The sequence below is a fragment of the Stomoxys calcitrans genome, chromosome 1 (assembly GCF_963082655.1).
Source record: "Stomoxys calcitrans chromosome 1, idStoCalc2.1, whole genome shotgun sequence".
Lineage (NCBI taxonomy): Eukaryota > Metazoa > Arthropoda > Insecta > Diptera > Muscidae > Stomoxys > Stomoxys calcitrans.
The window spans coordinates 260,226,317-260,249,574 of NC_081552.1; the positions used below are offsets into that span (position 1 = coordinate 260,226,317).

The window sequence follows — 23,258 nt, forward strand, 5'->3', positions numbered from 1 at the left end:
TCTCAGATTTCAGCGACATCGGGCAAGAATTGCGCCTTTTATGGCCCCAAAACCTAAAACCGAGAGATCGGTCTATATGGCAGCTATATCCAAATCAAAGCCGATCTGTGCCATATTACAGAAGTATATCAAGGGACTTTACTTACCTCACTTTCCTAAATTTCAGCGACATCGTACAATAAATGCGCCTTTTATGGCCCCAAAACCTTATATCGAGAGATCGGTCTATATGGCAGCTACATCCAAATCTGGACCGATCTGGGCCAAATTGACGAAGGATGTCAAAGGACCTAACACAACCCACGGTCCCAAATTTCAGCAAAATCTGATATATAGTGGCTTTTGTGGACCTAAGACCTAAATCGGAGGATCGGTCTATATGGCAGCTATATCCAAATCTAAACCGATCTGTGCCATATTGCAGAAGTATATCAAGGGGCTTAATTTAACTCACTGTCCTAAATTTCAGCAAAATCTGATATATAGTGGCTTTTATGGACCTAAGACCTAAATCGGAGGATCGGTCTATATGGCAGCTATATCCAAATCTGAACCGATCTGTGCCATATTGCAGAAGTATATCAAGGGGCTTAATTTAACTCACTGTCCTAAATTTCAGCGACATCGGACAATAAATGCCTCTCTTATGGGCCCAAAACCTTAAATCGAGAAATCGGTCTATATGGCAGCTATATCCAAATCTGGACCGATCTGGGCCAAATTGACGAAGGATGTCAAAGGACCTAACACAACCCACTGTCCCAAATTTCAGCAAAATCTGATATTAAGTGTGGCTTTTATCGGTCTAATACCCTAAATCGGCGGATCGGTCTATATGGGTGGGCTATATGAAGATATAGTCCGATATAGCCCATCTTCGAAGTTAACCTGCTTATGGACTAAAAAACGAATCTGTGCATAGTTTCAGCTCAATATCTCTATTTGTAGAGACGTGGTTTCAAAAGACGGATTGACAGACGAACGGACATGTCTAGATCGTCTTAGATTTTTACGCTGATCAAGAAGATATGTACTTTATAGGGTCGGAAATGGATATTTTGATGTGTTTCAAACGGAATGACAAAATGAATATACCGCCATCCTGCGATGGTGGGCATAAAAATCAACCTTGATATATGTGGATAACTCAGGCAATGTCATCTCATTGGTAGGGGGCATAACTAACTAAACTTCACATGGTTACATACAGGGTGGCTGATGAAAGCCGCTACCAAAAAAAAATGTAATAACTTTTTTTCTATTTAATAATAATAATTTAATAATTAATTTAATTAATTAATTAATTAATTTAATTAATAATAATTTAATAATTTAATTTAACATGAATAAAAGAAAAATGTATTCCATACACCGAAAAAAAAATGTAGCAATATTCATCATTGTAGCAATATTCATCAGCCACCCTGTATGTGGTATATCTGCCTGTGTGGGTCCTAGATATCCATTGAGTTTTGTCGTATGAAACTTTTCCCTTAAAGGTTTTCTGCTGATAATTTGTTTCGTTTTTTGTTTTTTCCATCATTTCCTCTCTTTAGGTGGCACCTATTATATGATATCACGTTCATTGGGTCCGGAATTTGGTGGCTCCATTGGTTTGATATTTTCCTTGGCCAATGCTGTGGCTTGTGCCATGTATGTGGTGGGCTTCTGTGAATCCATGCTGGATTTGTTGGCTTCCATGGGTCTCAGCATTGTGGATGCAGGCAAAAACGATATTCGCATTATTGGCAGTGTTACCATATTGATATTGCTGATTATAGTCGTCGTTGGCATGGAGTGGGAGGCCAAGGTAAGTACAGGCGCAAACAAAGCGTTTAGGAACCACAAGGGCCGTCTTAATTAATGTTTATCCTTGCTGGGTGATTTGGTGAATTTTAGGCACAAATTGGCCTGCTGGTCATATTGTTGGTGGCCATTGCAGATTTCATGATTGGCAGCTTCATAGGACCCAAAAGTGAAGAGGAACGTGCCAAGGGATTCCTAGGCTATAACAGTGAGTGGTTCGCAAGCCCTGGGTTCCTGCAGTTTGCATAATTCGTGTAATGATGTTTGCCTTTCCAGTGACTTTGTTTGAACAAAACTTTTGGCCTGACTACCGCACCGAGAACGAGGTGAAACATGATTTCTTTTCGGTGTTTGCCATATTCTTCCCAGCAGCCACGGGTATTTTGGCGGGAGCCAACATCTCAGGTGATTTGAAGGTAAAGTGAATGTCATCATTGTTATTAACGAAGACTGTGTTATTAATTTAAAGTACTTCCTTCTTAAGGATCCGCAAAAATCCATTCCCAAAGGCACTCTATTGGCCATATTAATAACAACAGTGACCTACCTGATTATGGTCGTAATGGCAGGAGGCACCATGGCACGTGACGCCACCGGCAATGTTACCGACATGATTAATGGTTCATTCGCCTTTTTGGACTGCATGCCAGAGAGTAAGTAATCGCTAATGTTTAAAGATAATTAAATCTACTAATTTTAAGCTAAATGGGGTGTTTGTAGGTAGGATAATGAAAAGTTTCAAGTAAGAGGTAAGAGGGATCATTATAAAAAGTTTTTTTTTTTTTTGTTTTTGCCAAGTTTTGTGGTCAGAAAGCTAGTTTCATGATTAGTGTTCTACAACAGTAGCTGTTCTTTACCAGTGCTTATGATTTTGCTTTCTATATACGATTCCATAGGTAGGGTAGGGTAGATTGCCATAGGAATATTTGTGGTTTGCATTTAAGAGGAATGGACCCTCAAATGATTATGGCTCAAGATTAGAATAAAGTTGCAAGGCTTAAATCTTAACGAACTGCAAATGCAAATTTACACATAAAGATTCCATTAAGGAAAAGGGCCAACAAAACCTCTCACTTATCAATGAGTGCTGTTCGATTCAAGTTTCAGCTCAATCATAAGGGAGTTGCTTTTGATAGACGAGTCTGAAAGAGGTGGCGACACCCAAACTTCGTCAAGGCTGAGCTTTGTGCGTTTTTAGGGCATAAGGAGGGGATAACCACATTTTCGGTTGTTCTTGCCAGGATTCGAACCCAGGCCTATGTCGTCATAGGCGGAAATGCTATCCTCTGCCCTTCGGTAGCCATTGATTTGTATGCAATATTTTGGTAAAAAAAAGAAGTAAAACCGTGCTAAATTCGACCGGGCCGTATCTTATATACCCTCCCCCATGGATCGCATTTGTCGAGCTCTTGCCACGGTAGCTCTTTTTAGGCGAAAAAAAAGGATATAAGAAAAGAATTGCTATGTTATTGGAACAATATCTAGTTATGGTTCATTTCGGACCATAATTGAATTGAATATTGGAGACCATAGTAGAAGTCATTGTGTAAAATTTCAGCCAAATCTGGTAAGAATTGCGCACTTTAGGGGCTGAAGAAGTAAAATAGGGAGATCGGCTTATAGGGGAGCTGTATTAGGCTATAAACCGATTCATGCCATTTTCGACACGTATGTTATAGGTCATAAGAGAAGCCGTTGTACAACCTTTCAGCCAAATCGGATAATAATTCCGATCTGTAGATGCTCAAGAAGTCAAGTTCCCAGATCGGTTTATATGGCAGCTATATCGGGCTATGAACCGACTTGAACCTTATTTGACACAGTTGTTGAAAGTAAGAATAAAATACGTCATGCTAAATTTCAGCCACATCGGATAGGAATTGCGCCCTCTAGAGGCTCTAGAAGTCAAGACCCCATATCGGCTTATATAGCAGATATATCAGGTTATGGACCGATTTGAACTATTCTATTACAAAACACCTCATGCATTTCAGCTAAATCGGATAATAATTGCGCCCTCTAGTGGCTCAAAAAGTCCTGATTCAAGATCGGTTTATATGGCAGCTATATCAGATTATGGACCGATATGAACCACACTCAGCACAGTTGTTGGATGTCATAACAAAACACGTCATGCAAAATTTCAGCCAAATCGGATATGAATTGTGTCCCCTAGCGGCTCAAGAAGTCAAGATCCCAGATCGGTTTATATGGCAGCTATACCAAAACGTGGACCTATATAGCCCATTTACAATCTTAACTGACCCTAAAGTCCTGATTCAAGATCGGTTTAATGGCAGCTATATCAGATTATGGACCGATATGAACCATATGTGTCGCATTTGTTGAAAGTCATAACAAAGCACATTATGCAAAATTTCAGCCAAATCGGATAGGAATTGCGCCCTCTAGAGGCTCAAAAAGTCAAGACCCCAGATCGGTTTATATGGCAGCTGTATCAGATTATGGACCGATTTGAACTATTTATAACACAGTTGTTGAAAGTCATAACAAAACACGTCATGCAAAATTTCAGTCAAATCGGATAGGAATTGCGCCCTCTGGAGGCTCAAGAATTCAAGACCCCAGATCGGTTTATATGGTAGCTATATCAGATTATGGTCCGATTTGAACCATTCTTAATAGAGTTGTTGAAAGTCATAAAAAACATGTCATGCAAAATATCAGCCAAATCGGATAGGAATTGCTCCCGGTAGAGGCTCAAGAAGTCAAGACCCCAGATCGGTTCATATGACCGCTATACCAGGTTATAGACCGATATGAACCATACTCAGCACACTTGTTGGATGTCATAACAAAACACGTCATGCAAAATTTGAGCCAAATCGGATAGGAATTGCGCCCTCTAGAGGCTCAAGAAGTCAAGACCCCTGATCGGTTTATATGGCAGCTGTGTCGGATTATGGACAGATTTGAACTATTCCTAACACAGTTGTTGAAAGTCATAACAAAATACACAGTCATGACGATCAGGAATATATATATATATATACTTTTTATACCCACCACCGAAGGATGGGGGTATATTAATTTTGTCATTCCATTTACAACACATCGAAATATCCATTTCCGATCCTATCAAGTATATATATTCTGGATCAGCGTAAAAATCTAAGACGATCTAGGCATGTCCGTCCGTCTGTCTCTTGAAATCACGCTACAGTCTTTAAAAATAGAGATATTGAGCTGAAACTTTGCACATATTCTTTTTTCGTCCATAAGCAGATGGACTATATCGGACTATCCGCCGATTTAGGGTCTTAGGGCCATAAATCCATTTTTATTATCCGATTTTGCTGAAATTTGGGAAAGTGGGTTGTGTTAGGCCCTTCGACATTGTTCTTCAATTTGGCCCAGATTGGTCCAGATTTGGATATAGCTGCCATATTAACCGATCCGCCGATTTAGGGTCTTAGGCCCATAAAAACCATATTTATTATCCAATTTTGCTGAAATTTGGGACAGGAGATTTGTTATGCCCTTCGACATACTTCTGCAATATGGCACTGATCTGTCCAGATTTGGTTATAGCTCTCATATAGACCGATCTCTCGATTTAAGGTAAATGAGCCCATAAAAGGCGCATTTATTGTCCGATGTCGCCGAAATTTTGGGACAGTGAGTTGTGTTGGGCCCTTCGACATATTTCTTCAATTTGGCCCAGATCGGTCCAGATTTGGATATAGCTGCCATATAGACCGATCTCTCGTTTTAAGGCTTTGGGCCCATAAAAGGCGCATCTATTGTCCGATGTCGCCGAAAATTGGCACAGTGGGTTAAGATAAGCCCCTCGTCATATTTCTGCACTTTAGATCAAGTCGCAATTTAGATAGATCGATCAAGTTTTGCATATAGCTGCCATATAGATTGATTTAAGGTTTTGGACCCATAAAAGGCACATTTATTGCCCGATGTCGCCGAAATTTGGGACAGTGAGTTGTGTTAGTCCACTCAACATATTTATGCAATTTGGTCCAGATCGGTTCAGATTTGGATATAGCTGCCATATAGACCGATCTCTCGATTTAAGGCTTTGGGCCCATAAAAGGCGCATTTATTGTCCGATGACGACGATATTTGGGACAGTGAGTTACGTTAGGCTCTTCGACATTTTTGTGCAACTTGGCCCAAATCGGTCCAGATTTAAATATAGCTGCCATATAGACCGATTTCTCGACTAAAAGTCTTGGGCCCATAAAAGGCACATCTATTGTCCGATATCGCCGAAAATTAGGGCAGTGGGTTAAGTTAAGCCCCTCGACATATTTCTGCAATTTGTCCCAGATCGATCAAGATTTGCATATAGCTGCCATATGGACCGATCTCTCGATTGAAGGTTTTGGGCCCATGAACGGCGCATTTATTGTCCGATGGACATAGCTGCCATAAAGACCGATCTTTTGATTTGAGGTTTTGGAACCATAAAACTAATCATGATAATATGGGCCTCAAATGAAAGGTATTTACGATTAGAATACGTATGTGATATCCCATTGTCGGACCATACCCCAAAACACCCCTAAATCGGACATATTTACCGACCATGGCAATATAGGACTCAAATGAAAGGTATTTGCGAGTAGAAAACGAATTTGACATCCAAAAGTGGGACCAAGTTTCTGGAGGTCCACCCCTTCCCCAGAAGATCCCTCCAACATGGCTAATATACTGACCATGGCAATATGGGGCTTAAATAAAAGGTATTTGAGTGTAGAATGGGGGCCACCCATCCCCGAGAACATCCCACAAAGAGGACAAATTTACGACCATAGCAATATGGGGCTTAACTGGAAGGTCTTTGTAAGTAAAGCACGAATCTGATATCAATATTCGGGAAAAGTGTCTATGGGGCCAACCCACCCCCATATTACCATCCAAATAGTAAGTATTTGTTGACCATTGCAATATGGGGCTCAAATAAGATGTTTTTTAGAGTATAACAGGAATCCGATATATATTTTCAAAGACAAGTCCATGAGTGGTTGCTTCAACCCCCAAAACATCCCCCAAACCGGTCATGTTTGCAGACTATGGAATAATGGGGCTCAAATGAAAGCTATTCGGGACCAACTGTCTAGGGGACGTCCCACCACCATAACAACCCCCAAATAGGATGTATTTGCTCACCAAGACATTTTTGGTCTTCAAGACAGTGGAGCTCGATATTCATAGTTTTTAGGGCCCATACCCCAAACCGAACATATTTGCTGGCTTATTTTTTATATTTTTTTTACTAGGTTTTTTTTTGATTTTTCTCTCACTGTGCTACGTGCGGAGGACTTGGCAAGGCTCTCCCGTAGTTGGTAGTCAAAATTCTCAGAGTTTTATCTACTGTCCTATGATTGAGGATATATTACTAAGCAAGTGGTGATTGCCTTGTAGGGTTTTAATCAAATAAACTAGCTGCCTAGCTGACTAGTAGTAAGGCTTCCAGCCCTCCAATGTCATTTTATGCAATTTTACTTTGATTTTAAAATTTTTTATGTTTCTTCCTTTTTTTCAGCTGAATGTAGATTCGGTTTGTCCAATTCCTTTCAGGTAATTGAATTGGTCTCTGGCTTTGGTCCCCTTATATACGCAGGCTGTTTTGCTGCCACACTTTCATCCGCTTTGGCCAGTTTGGTGTCGGCACCAAAAGTTTTCCAGGTAATTTTTTGCAAATTTTTTGATGTTCAAAGTGTGAATTGTTTCCCCCTTTGACTTTTGCAACTTTAAAGAGGATTCAAAATGAAAAAAAAAAAAAAAATTGTTGTTGCTTTTGTTGGTTACCTTCTCCAATCAAACACAAAAAGTTGTTGTACATTATTTGAGAAGCTCATAATTATTTGATTTTGTTTCAGGCTTTGTGCAAGGACGAACTTTATCCCAAAATTGTTTGGTTTGCTAAAGGCTTTGGCAAAAATAATGAACCCGTTCGAGGCTATGTCCTAACATTTATTATTGCGGTGGCGTAAGTAAACTTTTTTTAGGTTTAGCTGTGTAAAAAATGGTTAAACTTTTCACTTGCCTTCCACAAGAATGTAAAATTGAGGCGTTTTTATACCCACCACCATAGTAAAGGGGGCACATTCATTTCAAATACCTCGAAATTTCCATTTCCAACTGTACAAGGTTTATATGTTATAGAGCGTCGCAAAATTCTAAGATCTTCTAATGATGTCCGAGTGTCGGTCCGTTGTAATCAAACTGGAACCTTAAAAAATTGAGGAGAAATTTTGCACCCATTTGTATTTTGTCCATTTTTTTTCTTCAATCAGCCAACACGCAGGGGATGTCCCCTCTATATGCAGTGCATTGGGTTGTAGAGGATAGGGGTTAGGGATAGGAGGGGGAAAGAGGGAGTGGTGTTTATTGGCATTTGCTTTGAATTTCTGGACGTCGTAAGTAGCGGAAAAAACATGCGCCGGAAGTCGATTCCACATAGGAACCCTCCTTGTGCAGGAATAATTCTCTCGGTAGTGCATGGTCCAATCAGCTGGCCAATCGATAACAAACTGGTGCGTCTTCTAGAAAATTTTGTATTTCTGACAAACAACCTCAAGTCAGGAATCAGAAGACTGATTTTGCGAAGAACACACACCGTGAAAGAATCGATAGAAGAGCGCCACACAATCCACATTTCGACGATGTTCAAGGGAAACAATAGAGTTGGATACCCTACCATCAACGCCCGCCTCTGAACACAGTCAAGCAGCTCCAAGGATGATTTTGGAGCTCCGGCCCATATATGCGAGTTATACTCCAACTTCGGCCTGATGTACGTAGTGTAGATATTAAGAAGATCAGCGCGAGTGAAATATTTCTTACACCGCCTAAGAAAGCCCAAACTTCTTTCCACACTTCGTGTTTTGACCAACGGGCATCACATTGAATCTTCATGCCCAGAACATCAAGAGCCTCTGACTGCTTGATATCTAACCGTCGATAGACTTTGACGATTGTAAAGTGTCAGTGAATCGTTTGAGAGACAACGAACAGCACTGCGTTAAGCGTACATTAAAATCTACCCTGCCCATTCGACCCCACTTAGAAATGGCCAGCAAATCCTGACAGAGGGTTACGTCCATAATCCGTCTCGTGCCTTCAATCTCTCGAAGACTCGGCCTATGGTCGAATGAAAATGAATGACAGAGGTTGCTGTCATCTGCGAACGAGTAGATTGGATTCGAAGTCAGACCCAGTACATCGTCAAAGAAAATAACAAAAGGAGATTCGGCCGGGCCGAATCCGAATAGACCGGATTCGAAGACAGTCCCAGTAGATCGTCAAAGAAAATATCAAAGAAGATTCGGCCGGGCCGAATTTTATGTACCCTCCACCAAGGACCGCATTTGTCGAGTTCAATGCACAGTATCTCTTTTCAGGCAAACAAAGAATATTGAATAAGAACTGTTATGCTATTAGAGCTTTATCAAGTTATAGTCCGATTCGGACCATAAATGAATGCTGAACATCGAAGAAGTCATTGTGTCATATTTCAGCTCATTTGTATAAGAATCGTAGGGGCTCAGGAAACAAAATAGGGAGATCGGTTTTTTATGGGAGCTGTATTAAGCTATAGATCGATTCAGACCATATTAGACACGGATGTTGAAGGTCATGAGAGAAATCGTTGTACAAAATCCCTTCCAAATCGGAGAAAAATGGCGCCCTCTAGTGGCTCAAGAAGTCAAGATCCCAGATCGGTTTATATGGCAGCTATACCAGATAATGAACTGATTTGCGCCATACTTAACACAGTAGTTGGAAGTGACACCAAAACACCACGTGCAAAATTTCAGGCAAAATGGATGAGAATTGCGCCCTCTAGTGGATCAAGAAGTCAAGGCCCAAGATCGGTTTATATGGCATATATACCAGATTATAAACCGATTTGAATCATACTTAACGCAGTTGTTGGAAGTGATACCAAGAATGGCGCCCTCTAGAGACTCCAAAAGTCAAGTTCCCAGATCGGTTTATATAGCAGCTATATCAGGTTATGAACTGATTTGAATCATACTTAACGCAGTTGTTGGAAATAATACCAAAACACCACATGCAAAATTTCAGTAAATTCGGACGAGAATTGCGCCCTCTAGAGGCTCAAGAAGTCAAGACCCGCGATCGGTTCATATGGCAGCTATACCAGATTATAAACCGATTAAAATCATACTTAGCACAGTTATGGGAAGTCATAGCAAAACACCTCATGCCAAATTTTAGCCACATCGGATGAGAATGGCGCCCTCTAGAAGCTCAAGAAGTCAAGACCCAAAATCGGTTTATATGACAGCTATACCAGGTTATTAACCGATTTGCGCCATACTTAGCACTGTTATTGAAAGTCATAACAAACCACCTCATGCAAAATTTCAGCCAAATCGGATGTGAATTGCGCCCTCTATTGGCTCAAGAAGTCAAGATCCCAGATCGGTTTATATGACAGGTATACCAGGTTATGAACCGATTTGAATCATACTTAACACAGTTGGTTGGAAGTAATACCAAAACACCACGTGCAAAATTTCAGTAAATTCGGACGAGAATTGCGCCCTCTAGAGGCTCAAGAAATCAAGATCCCAGATAGGTTTATATAGCAGCTATATCATATTATAAACCGATTTGAATAATACTTAGCACATTTTTTGGAAGTGACCAAAACACTATGTGCAAAATTTCAGCCACATCGGATGAGAATGGCGCTCTCTAAAGGCTCAAGAAGTCAAGACCCAAGATCGGTTTATATGGCAGCTATATCAAAACATGGGCCGATTTGAACCATACTTAGTACAGTTATTGGAAGTCATAGCGTAACACCTCATGCAAAATTTCAGTCACATCGGATGAGAATGGCGCCCTCTAGAGGCTCAAGAAGTCAAGACCCTAGATCGGTTTATATGGCAGCTACATCAAAACATGGGCCGATTTGAACCATACTTAGCACAGTTATTGAAAGTCATAACAAAACACCTCATGCAAAATTTCAGTCACATCGGATGAGAATGGCGCCCTCTAGAGGCTCAAGAAGTCAAGACCCTAGATCGGTTTATATGGCAGCTATATCAAAACATGGACCGATTTGGGTTAGGTTGCACGTTTGCAGTCTTCCGGGAAAACACTCGTACGAGCGAGAGTCGAAGAACATTTGCAAAAAACAAGTGACGATATGCCATCCGGGCCCGGGGAGTTATCTACTCCGAGATCTGCAAGAACCCTTTTTACTGCACGTGTTTGAAAATATATTTGAGGCATGGAACTAGATACGTTTTCAATAACGGAGAGTGGTTGATCGCTTTGCGGCAGGGAAGAATTTCCCGCAAACATGTCAGCCAGCAGGTTAGTCTTATCACAAGGGTCAGTGAATATCTGCTCGTCTTTAATGAGAGTCGGGAACTTTGGCACGAAGACGCTGTTCGTGCAGAAACTTTTCGCGTCTAAGTACTCTGGCACACGAAGTTCTTGTCTGTTTGAGCAGCAATTCATTGCTGGCATTTTTATTTGAACTCCAATTTCGGAAATGCCTCCTCTTTCCTCTGCACGCCTGGTTAAGCCAGCTTTTGTCCTTCGATTTAACCGAAATTATTTTGAAATCTGGATGTATAGGGTGAAGTACCAATAACGACATATTTGTCGAAAAAAATGCACCCAAATTCGAAGAAATTTTAAGTAGTGGGTTGTATTAAACCCACCGAAATTCGATTTGGAAATAGCTACCATATATTGGGTTGCCCAAAAAGTAATTGCGGATTTTTCATATAGTCGGCGTTGACAAATTTTTCCACAGCTTGTGACTCTGTAATTGCATTCTTTCTTCTGTCAGTTATCAGCTGTTACTTTTAGCTTGCTTTAGAAAAATAGTGTAAAAAAAGTATATTTGATTCAAGTTCATTCAAAGTTTTATTAAAAATGCATTTACTTTCTTTTAAAAAATCCGCAATTACTTTTTGGGCAACCATAGATTTTCCCCCTAGTTAAGCTCATGGGCGCATTAAGGCCTAATTTTCGACATCTTTACTCACTTTGGTTTATGTCTAGGGTGGTGGGTATACAAAGTTCGGCATGGCCGAATTAAATCCTTGTTTTCACTTTCTTTTCTTACTTAAAGTTCTAAATGTTTTTTTTTAATTTCATCCTGCTTTAGTTTCATTTTAATTGGAGAGCTGAATCTCATAGCCCCATTGATATCGAATTTCTTCTTGGCTGCCTATATGTTGATCAACTTCAGTACATTCCATGCCAGTTTGGCCAAGCCAGTGGGCTGGCGTCCAACATTCAAAGTAAGTAAATTTAACTTTTTTTAAAAAAAATTTGTGAACTTTTCAATCAGAAATGCTTAAAGAAAAAAAAAATCTGAAATCCTAGCTACATATCAATTTTGTTGTACAAATGAGAAGAAAACATTTTTCTATGAACTTGAGGAATTGCTCCAGAAAATTTGAGTTGTTATTATTGAAAATTTGGGGGCCACTGTAGCGCAGAGGTTCGCATGTCCGCCTATGATGCTGAAAGCCTAGGTTTGAATCCTTGCGAGACCTTGAGAAAAAAATGTCAGCGGTGGTTTTCCCCTCCTAATGCTGGCAGCATTTGTGAGGTTCGGTGTCATGTAAAAACTTCTCTCCAAATAGTTGTCGCTATGCGCCACGACGTTCGGACTCGGCTATAAAAAGGAGGTCCCTTATCATTGAGCCTAAACTTCAATCGGGCTGCACTCATTGATTTGTGCGATGTTTGCCCCTGTTCTTAGTGGAATGTTCGTGGGCAAAATGTGCATTCAATATTCATGAGAAAATTTGCATTTGCATAGATTTCCTAAGTAATGCAAATTTGGACATGAACATTCCCTTAAGGATTTATTTTTTGTTCAACAAATTTTGAAAATTTCAAGGCACTAGGTGGTGCGGGCGCCTCTTGACAGGTTCCTTACTAGATCACTTCGGCATTTCGAAAACTTGAGCGGGCTGTTAAATCTTCATTTGTGGTTCGATTTTTTGCTGGATAGTGCTTCGGCGAAACTCCGCTTTTTCTTTCCACCACCGAAAGATGGGGGTATATTCATTTTGTCATTCCTTTTGCAACACATCGAAATATCCATTTCCGACCCTACCTTATATATTGGGTTGCCCAAAAAGTAATTGGGCTGCTACTTTTAGCTTGCTTTAGAAAAAAAGTATATTTGATTAAAGTTCATTCTGAATTTTATTAAAAACGCGTTTACTTTCTTTTAAAAAATCCGCAATTACTTTTTGGGCAACCATAGCTTCATACCTGTGAGGAACTGAAGCATTTTCACTGGAATGGAAAGCAAAATTTGAGTGTTGGTATAAACTATGAAAATGCCCACGTTTACTATTTCCAAAGAGAATGCATATGTATGCCCGCTAAGAAATGAGACTAGTTCTTAATGGCAAAAGGGTGACTGTGTCGAATTTCAGTGAAATCGGATTATAAATGCGCCTTTTATGGGGCCAAGACTTTAAATCGAGATATCGGTCTATATGGCAGCTATATCCAAATCTGGACCGATTTGGGTCGGTAATGGCTTCGTTCGATTTATTTCGGGCTTTCTCAGAGATTGCACTATTCGAGACGTTATAGATGGGTTCTCATCCCAAGAGCACAAATTGACCGCAGGTGTACCCCAGGGCTCTGTTTTGTTCTTTCTTCTTCTCTTTTTCTAATTTTCATCAACGATCTGTTGGGTCAGACATCGTATCCGATCTCGCAAATGAGTGCGGATGACACTAATCTCTGTCATTCGTACTCATTCGACCATAGGCCGAGTCTTCGAGAGATTGAGGACAAGAGGCGGGTTATGGACGATACACTTTGCCAGGATTTTCTGGCCATTTCTGAGTGGGGTCGAATGATTCGAGTAGATTTTAATGCACCGAAGACTCAGTACTGCTTGCTGTCACACAAACGATTCGCTGACCCATTACGACCATCTTTGTCTATCAACGGTGTAGATGTTGAGCAATCAGAAGCTCTTGATGTTCTGGGCATGAAAATACAAAGTGATGTTGGTTGGGCTAAACAAGTATTCGAGGTGTCGAAAAAAGCATTCAAGCTTCCTTAAGCGGTGTAAGAATTACTTCACTCCGTCTGATCTCCATAACATCTACACCATTTTTGTAAGGCCAAAAATGGAGTACAACTCACATGTATGGGCTGGAGCTTCAAAATCATCCCTGGAGCTACTGGACCGTGTACAGAGGAGAGCGATGGTGTTGATTCGGGACAGTGGGGTATCCAACTCTATTGCCTGCCTTCATCATCGTCGCAATGTGTGTTGTTTGGCGCTGTTCTATCGGTACTTTCATGGTGTGTGTTCGTCTGATATTCGTCTTCTTATTCCCGATGTAAGGATGTATGTCAGGGCCACTAGACATTCCAGGAACTCACACCCGTTTGTAATTGATTGCCCAGCGGACCGCACAATGCATTATAGAGAGAATTCTTATTTCGCCCGAATCGTTCGTATGTGAAATCGACTTCCGACTAATGTTTTTTCCACCCACTTTGCACTTTGACATCCAAAGATTTGAGACAAATGTCAATAAGCACTTATGGGCCCAAAACCTTAAATCGAGAGATCGGTCTATATGGCAGCTATATGCAAATCTTGATCCGTCTAGGCCAATTTGAAGAAGGATGTCGTAGGGCCTAACACAACTAACTGTCCAAAATTTTGGCAAAATCGGACAATAAATGTGGCTTTTATGGGCCTAAGACCCTAAATCGGCGGATCGGTCTATATGGGGGCTATATCAAGATATAGTCGGATATAGCCCATCTTCGAATGTTTCAGTTAAATATCTCTATTTTTAAAGACTGTAGCGTGATTTCAACAGCCAGACGGACTTACATGGCTAGATCGTCTTGGATTTTTACGCTGATCCAGAAAATATATATACCTTATACGGTCGGAAATGGATATTTCGATGTGTTGCAAATGGAATGACAAAATGAATATACCCCCATCCTTCGGTGGTGGGTGTCACAAGGTCACCGAAAAAGATGTAAGTGCCAACAAGTAAAAGCATGCAAAGTTCGGCCGGGCCAAATCTTATATACCTTCCAGCATGGATCGCATTTGTCGAGCTCTTGCCACGCTATCTCTTTTTAGGCAAACGAAAGATCAAAGAAAGGAATTGCTATGTTATTGGAACAATATCAAGTTATGGTTCTTTTCGTACCATAATTGAACGGAATATTAGTGACCATAGTAGGAGTCTTGTGTAAAATTTCAGCCAAATCTAGTAAGAATTGCGCACTTTAGAGGCTGAAGAAGTAAAATAGGGAGATCAGTTTATAAAGGAGCTGTAGTAGGCTATAAACCGATTCATGCCATATTCGACACGTATGTTAAAGGTCATGAGAGAAGCCGTTGTACAAAATTTCAGCTAAATCGGATAATAATTGCGCCCTCTAGAGGCTCAAGAAGTCAAGATCCCAGATCGGTTTATATGGCAACTATATCAGGTTATGAAACGATTTGAACCTTATTTGACACAGTTGTTGGAAGTAAGAATAAAATACGTCATGCAAAATTTCTGCCATATCGAATAGGAATTGCGCCCTTTAGAAGCTCAAGAAGTCCAGCCCCCAGATCTGTTTATATGACAGCTATATCAGGTTATGAACCGATTTGAGCCATACATACTGAGCACAGTTGTTGGATATTATAACAAAACACGTCTTGCAAAATTTCATTCAAATCGGATAATCATTACGCCTTCTAGAGGCTCAAGAAATCAAGACCCAAGATCGGTTTATATGACAGGTATATCAGGTTATGAACCGATTTGAACCCTGCTTGAAATAGTTGTTTAAAGTCATGACAAAACACGACGTGCAAAATTTCATTCAAATCGGATAATAATTACGCCCCCTAGAGGCTCAAGAAGTCAAGATCCCAGATTGGTTTATATGGCAGCTATATCAGGTTATCAACCGATTTGAACAATACTTGGAATAGTTGTTTAAAGTCATGACAAAACACGACGTGCAAAATTTCAGCCAAATCGGATAATAATTACGCCCCCTAGAGGCTCAAGAAGTCAAGATCCCAGATCGGTTTATATGGCAGCTATATCAGGTTATGAACCGATTTGAACGTTATTTGACACAGTTGTTGGAAGTAAGAATAAAATACGTCATGCAAATTTTCAGCCATATCGAATAGGAATTGCGCCCTCTAGAGGCTCAAGAAGTCAAGATCCCAGATTGGTTTATATGGCAGCTATATCAGGTTATCAACCGATTTTAACCATACTTGGCACAGTTTGTTGAATATCATAACAAAATACTTCGTGCAAAAATTCATTCAAATCGGATAATAATTACGCCCTCTAGAGGCTCAAGAATTCAAGACCCAAGATCGGTTTATATGGCAGCTATATCAGGTTATGGACCTATTTGAGCCATACTTGGGACAATTGTTGGATAACATAACAAAACATGTCGTGTAAAATTTCATTCCAATCGGATAATAGTTGCGCCCTCTAGAGGTTTAAGCAGTCAAGACCCAAGATCGGTTTATATGGCAGCTGTATCAAAACATGGACCGATTTAAACTGTACTTAGCGCAGTTGTTGGAAGTGATACCAAAACACCACGTGCAAGATTTCAGTCAAATCGGATGAGAATTGCGCCCTCCAGAGGCTCAAGAAGTCAAGACCCAAGATCGGTTCATATAGCAGCTATATCAGGTTATGGACCGATTTGAACCATACTTGGCACAATTGTTGGATATCGTAACGGAACACGTCGTGCAAAAATTCATTCAAATCGGATAAGAATTGCGCCCTCTAGAGGCTCAAGAAGTCAAGACCCCAGATCAGTTTATATGGCAGCTGTATCAGGTTATTGACCTATATGGCCCATTTACAATCTCAACGGACCTACACCAATAAGAAGTATTTGTGCAAAATTTCAAGCGGCTAGCTTTGTTCCTTCGTAATTTAGCGTGCTTTCGATAGACAGATGGACGGACATGGCTTGATCGACATAAAATGCCAGGACGATCAAGAATATATTGGGTTGCCCAAAAAGTAATTGCTTTTGGACTGGATTGGATTTTTCATATGGTCGGCGTTGACAAATTTTTTTACAGCTTGTGACTCTGTAATTGCATTCTTTCTACTGCTTTAGAAAAAAAGTGTAAAAAAAGTATATTTGATTAAAGTTCATTCTAAGTTTTATTAAAAATGCATTTACTTTTTTTTTAAAAAATCCGCAATTACTTTTTGGGCAACAAATGTATACATTATGGGGTCTGAAACGAATATTTCGAGAAGTTACAAACAGAATGACGAAATAAGTATACCCCCATCCTATGGTCGAGAGTATAAAAATCTTGAGATGTTGCTCTACTCGTTTTACTTGTGTTTAGTATTTAGTAGATTAAGCAGGAACTAATCAAATCGGAAACAATGTTGCATTAGGTTTTGTAGGGGCGCAAAACTTATTACAAGTCCCTCATTGATATCTTACAGTAAGTTGAGGAAAGATATGCTGTACCACATATTGACTGCGTAACCAAGTACTGATGTCATGTGACTACTAAGCGTTACTTACTGAACTAGAGGTTTGTGGCAGCTGACTACTGCGAACCTTTGCTGGTATCTTCACACACAGAACATTAAGGGGTGTGCAATGAATTTTCATGCTGTGAACGAAACATTAACCCGTATAGCCCTGGCGTTGCCATATGGCCACAGTAGCTTTTATAGTATTTTAGCTATTAAATTGCAACTGTTTGACATTATGAACTAAAATTTTATGTTTTGGACAGGTGAGAAGTGCATCTTTCAAACAAGTTTGGGTTCTTTCAATTTTGGTTTAGTTTATGTTCGAAAAATAAGTCATTTTAAAATAAAAATTTGCCAAAAAGTTTCAGGATGATGCGGGTTAAACCACATGGTTCATTTATTTTCATACAAATATATGCTCAGGGCTGCGTACGATCTCTCCATCTGCCACCCTTTTCTCGTTAGTTGATTTTTGAGTTCTACGTATACTCATGTAAAATATTTACTTTAAATAAATTTTTAATTGTTGTTATATTTCATGTTAAATTAAATATAACAAGAAATTCGAAAATTGTTGTGAAGCTTCATGTGCAATTAGTTTTCTTTTTCAACGATTCGACAATGGAACAAAAAAAACCAAAACAGTAAAAAATCTTGGGAAATGAACTTAAATTGGAGGGCATAGGTGTACATTAGCATAGGTGTAGATTATGTAGCAAAATTCGGTAAAAGCAGGTAAAACCAAGTAAAAAGGCATTAAGTTTGGCCGGGCCGAACTTTGGAAACCCACCACCTCGGGTATATATGAAAACTCCTTTTCGACACAAACCGGTGAAAATTGGATAACTTTTGCACTCAAAGTTTTAGTTGGTTGAATCTATCTTCCGCATAATACGATTGACATACATGGGCTTCAGGTTGTACTGGAGTCCCGAACACTGGCTTATACTGATGTTATAATCACTGGGGACTTTAACTCAAACATCCTTGAATCTATAACTCTGACTGATGCTATGTTGACACTTGGCCTATTCGTCACCATTAATACAAACCCCATACGTTTCGCTTCAACCGTCAATACACTCTTAGATTTGTTCTTTATCAATAATTCTTTGAAGATATAATTGTATGATCAGATTTCTGTTCCATGTTTCTCTAAGCATGATCTGATTTATCTCGCTTACGATTTTGATTTGCGGGAGGAAGAGGAGGACATGTCTTATCGTGACTACGGTAATTTGAATTATGAACATTTAGTTGGTATGGTCTACCAGGTGAACTGGGATGACATATTTACACTTTTAACTGTCTCAATCAGCAGACGGCTTTCATGACGACTAACATTTTACGCATATCTATGATGCAACAGTTCCAATACGTATTACAAGGGCTTCGGCCACAACAAAGCCATGGTTCAATTCAAGAATCAAGGTGCTTATCGGTGACAGGGACTTGGCTTACAGTACATATATGGAAACGTTTCAAGTCTCCAGAGCTGAAAGCTGAATTCCGTGAAGCCAGTAGGAAAGTTAACGGTTTTATTAATGCGCCTAAAATTATACTTCAAGATTTGATTGCGCAGTGGTCTCGAAGAGTAAGTGGAAGGTGATACATGACAAGTCAAACACTCGATACCATGGGAATCTAATCGTAAGCATACCCGATATACAAAAGGACACCCAATTTTACAGTGATAATGATGGGCAGGACCTTCGTAAGCATATCCGATATACAAACGGACACGCAATTTTACAGTGATAATGATAGGCCGGCTTTCGTTTTTGATGCCCGCAGTCCTTTTGAGTTTTAATGCGTTAGCCATGAGGAAGTTTATGAGAGTTTTGTCCGTGTTAAGTCATATGCAATTGGCTTGGACGGAGTTGATACGAGATTTGTACGAATGTTACTTCCACCGTACTTTACGTACCTCTTTAATTCAACAACAAGCCGATTACTGGCTTAGATGTATGTCCATAGTGTCATGGGGCGGATTAATATCTGCACCCTCTTTTCAACCTAACCTAATCAAATTCAATTTTGAGCTCCAGTGTGTATCCTATTATTTGGAAGCATGCAACGATTATCCCCATTCCCAAATCCAACGTTGATTATCGGCCGATATCAATTCTATGCCATCTCTCTAAGGTTTTCGAGAAAATCCATCATGGACAGACGTCGGTATATCCTCACCAAGAGTCGCTGTTGTCAGAAAGACAGTCCGGCTTACGTTCGATTAATGAGTTGCATTGCTGCATTGGTTGAAGTGGCTGAATCGATCAGAAATGACATTGATGAGAACAAAATTGGCATTCTGGTTCTTTTGGATCACTCCAAAGCTATCGACACCGTACAAGCTATCGACACCGTACATGAAACTACAGAATTTTTTTAACTTCCCTTCAACGGCAACGAGTCTGATTATGTCGTATCTGAGCGATAGACGGCAGTCTGTATGAGCAGGGAATATATTATCCAACCTCTTGTTCGTACCTAAGGGGGTTCCGCAAGGCTCGATTATAGGTCCACTTCTTTTTACACTATATGCGGAACGACTTGCCTCGTCAACTAGCAAACGGTCAGATTATGATGTATGTTAATGACGTGCAGATTTTTCAAAGCGGCTTTGTGGACAATGTAGACGACTGCCTAAGTAAACTGAACGCGGAGCTACGTCGCGTTCATGACTGGGCGACTGCAAATGGTTTGTTGCTAAATCCAAGTAAGTCCAAATGTTTGGTTGTTCACAAAAACAAGAATTTCAACATAAGAGCTAATAAAGCTTTTATGGGTTTTAGACCCTTTATCTGGAGATCGGTCTATATGGTAGTTACACCTAAATACAGTCCGATGTTTACCATATTTGGGTCGGGTAGCGGGTGGCCTAAAACTGCAAAACTGTTTCAAATTTCAGCGAAATCGGTTAAAAAACAAGTAAAAGCGTGCTAGGTTCGGCCGGGCCGAATCTTATATACCCTCCATTATGGATCGCATTTGTCGAGTTCTTTTCCCGGCATCTCTTCTTAGGCAAAACAGGATATAAAAAAAGATTTGCTCTGCTATTAGAGCGATATCAAGATATGGTCCGGTTTGGACCACAATTAAATTATATGTATAATATGTCAGCCAATTCGAATAAGAATTGCGCCCTTTGGGGGCTCAAGAAGTAAAATAGAGAGATCGATTTATATGGGAGCTGTAACGGGCTATAGACCGATTCAGACCATAATAAATACGTATATTGATGGTCATGAGAGAATCCGTCGTACAAAATTTCAGGCAAATCGGATAATAATTGCGACCTCTACAGGCTCAAGAAGTCAAGATCCCAGATCGGTTTATATGACAGCTATATCAGGTTATGAACCGATTTGAACCATACTTGGCACAGTTGTTGGATATCATAATAAAACACGTCGTACCAAAATTCATTCAAATCGGATAAGAATTGCGCACTCTAGAGGCTCAAGAAGTCAAGACCCAAGATCGGTTTATATGGCAGCTATATCAAAACATGGACCATTTACAATACCAACCGACCTACACTAATAAGAAGTATTTGTGCAAAATTTCAAGCGTCTAGCTTTACTCCTTCGAGTGTTTGCGTGATTTCGACAGACCGACGGACGGACATGGCTAGATCGATATAAAATGTCAGGACGATCAAGAATATATATACTTTATGGGGTCTCAGACGAATATTTCGAGTAGTTACAAACAGGGTAACTACTCGTGGAGGGTATAATAAGGCTTTTATGGACTTTAGACCCTTAATCGGGAGATCGGTTTATATGGCAGCTATATCTAAATATAGTTCGATCTGAACCATATTTGGGTCGGATAGCGGGTGGCTTTAAACTACTCACTGTTTCAAAAAATAAAGCTTTTATAGTCTTCGGACCCCTGATCGGGAGATCGGTTTATCGGCAGCTATACCTAAATATAGTCCGATCTGAACTATATGTGGGTCCTATGAATCGTCTTACAAACAAACAATGCTGGCAAATTTTTGAATTTTATTATCAAAAAGCGTGCTCTGTTAAGAAAGTTCATCGCACGCTTTTTCCATATTACGACGCGGTTCATTTTTAGCACAGTGGTTACATAAATAAGCGGAATTGTCGATTTTGGAGTGAAGATCAGCCAGAATCATTGCAAGAGCTACCAAAGCATCCCTCACAGTTTGGTGAGGTTTATGGGCTGGTGGCATCATTGGAGCGTACTTCTTCACGGTCAACATTTGCATGAAAGAATCTGCAAACATTATATATGGACCGTACTATCGATCCAAGAAAAGGGTGCCCCGATAGCCGAGTTGGTAGCGTGCATGGATAACCAGTGCAGGGGTCGTGGGTTCGATTCCCGCCCGAAGCCTTGGTCTGTCGCCACTGTGGTATCACAATGGACTTAAAATTGTCTAAGCGAGTCTGTAAAGGCCTGCCACTCTTACCTAACCTAACCTATCGATTCAATTTTATGGGTTTTTTTTTGTTAAACTTTCCTATAGCTCTTAAGAAATCACCCTTTATATACAGTTATTTGTATTTGTATTCTAGTGTTTTTACATCGTTTTCTTCTCTCTTTCTTACAGTATTACAACATGTGGCTGAGTCTCGTGGGTGCCATACTTTGTGTTGCTGTCATGTTCTTAATATCCTGGGCCACTGCCTTGATCACATTCGCCGTGGTATTGGCCTTGTACTTAATCGTGGCTTATCGCAAGCCCGACGTTAACTGGGGCTCAACCACTCAGGCCCAAACTTATAAAAATGCCCTGCTCTCTGTGCAACAGTTAAACAATGTCGAGGAACACGTCAAAAATTATCGCCCCCAAATCCTGGTGCTGTGTGGCTTGCCCAACACCCGTCCAGTGCTGGTGGACTTTGCCTACATGCTCACCAAGAATCTGTCTCTGATGGTGTGCGGTCACGTATTGCGTGGCAGTAGCTCCGGCAGCAGTTCACAACGTTATCGCAACTATCTGCAAGAACGTGCCACCAATTGGTTCCGTCGGCATCGTGTCAAAGGCTTCTACTCTCTGGTGGATGGTGAAGATTTTGAATCTGGCTCGCGTGCTTTAATGCAGGTTTGTTTTTGTGTTTTTGTTTTAATGTTTTGGAACTAATGGCGGTTTTGGCTAATTTAACCCCTTTTCAATGGGAATTTTATATGCAAAGGCAAACAAGGAGCGGAGAACTGACTTTCATGGGGGAAAAATGAAAAATGGATAAAACACTTGAGTGTGTGTCAGCTCGCTTCCTAAGAAAACGGAAATTTGGCCTGATTTATTTTTTTTTTTCTTTCTTGCCCCGAAATCCTCGACAGAGGTCATTTTGTCTATGGGCTAAAGAAAATGTGCAAGTTCATGGTTTTTATGTCCCTATGTGGGAGATGATTTACAGCCATGAAATGAATTGTGTCCCATAACAGTTGGGACTGCACAGCAGACTTTAGCAACTTCCGGCATGTTTGACATTTATTGCCATGCCTTGCGTTTCCATCATCTCATTGCGAATGAGGCGAATTCTGATTGCAATGCAGGAGGCAGAGAAGTTCTTTTGATGTGTAACTGGTTAGGCAATCTCCATATGGAGTTGCCAGAGATTGGTTAGAGGCATTATTTATTATTATACCCACCACCATAGGATAGGGGGTTTATTGATTTTGTCATTCCGTTGGCAACACATCGAAATATCCATTTCCAATATTTCTGATTGACGAAAAATTCTAAGGGGATAACCATGTCTGTGTGTCTGTCCGTCCATCGGTGTTTGTGTGCGTCAGCTGTAATCACGCCACAGTCTTTAAAAATCTGGCAATTTTGGGTATTAAGCCTGTAAAAGCCGCATTTTTTGTCCGATTTCGCAAAAATTTGAAACAGGAAGTTGTACTAGGGGCCCAATATTTAAACCGAATATG

The 23,258-nt window shown here is 40.2% G+C and overlaps 1 protein-coding gene across 2 annotated transcripts in view; it reads left to right on the forward strand.

Annotated features, from left to right (window-relative positions):
- LOC106091665 (bumetanide-sensitive sodium-(potassium)-chloride cotransporter) overlaps positions 1–23,258 on the forward strand; it is a 214,958-nt gene that overhangs the window by 139,575 nt on the left and 52,125 nt on the right. For both annotated transcript variants that reach the window (XM_013258268.2, XM_013258271.2), the window contains exons 7-14: positions 1,557–1,810; positions 1,900–2,014; positions 2,083–2,222; positions 2,291–2,459; positions 7,331–7,473; positions 7,668–7,777; positions 11,951–12,086; positions 21,931–22,425. In XM_013258268.2, coding sequence (XP_013113722.2) covers positions 1,557–1,810; positions 1,900–2,014; positions 2,083–2,222; positions 2,291–2,459; positions 7,331–7,473; positions 7,668–7,777; positions 11,951–12,086; positions 21,931–22,425 — 1,562 coding nt within the window. The remainder of the gene's footprint in view (positions 1–1,556; positions 1,811–1,899; positions 2,015–2,082; positions 2,223–2,290; positions 2,460–7,330; positions 7,474–7,667; positions 7,778–11,950; positions 12,087–21,930; positions 22,426–23,258) is intronic.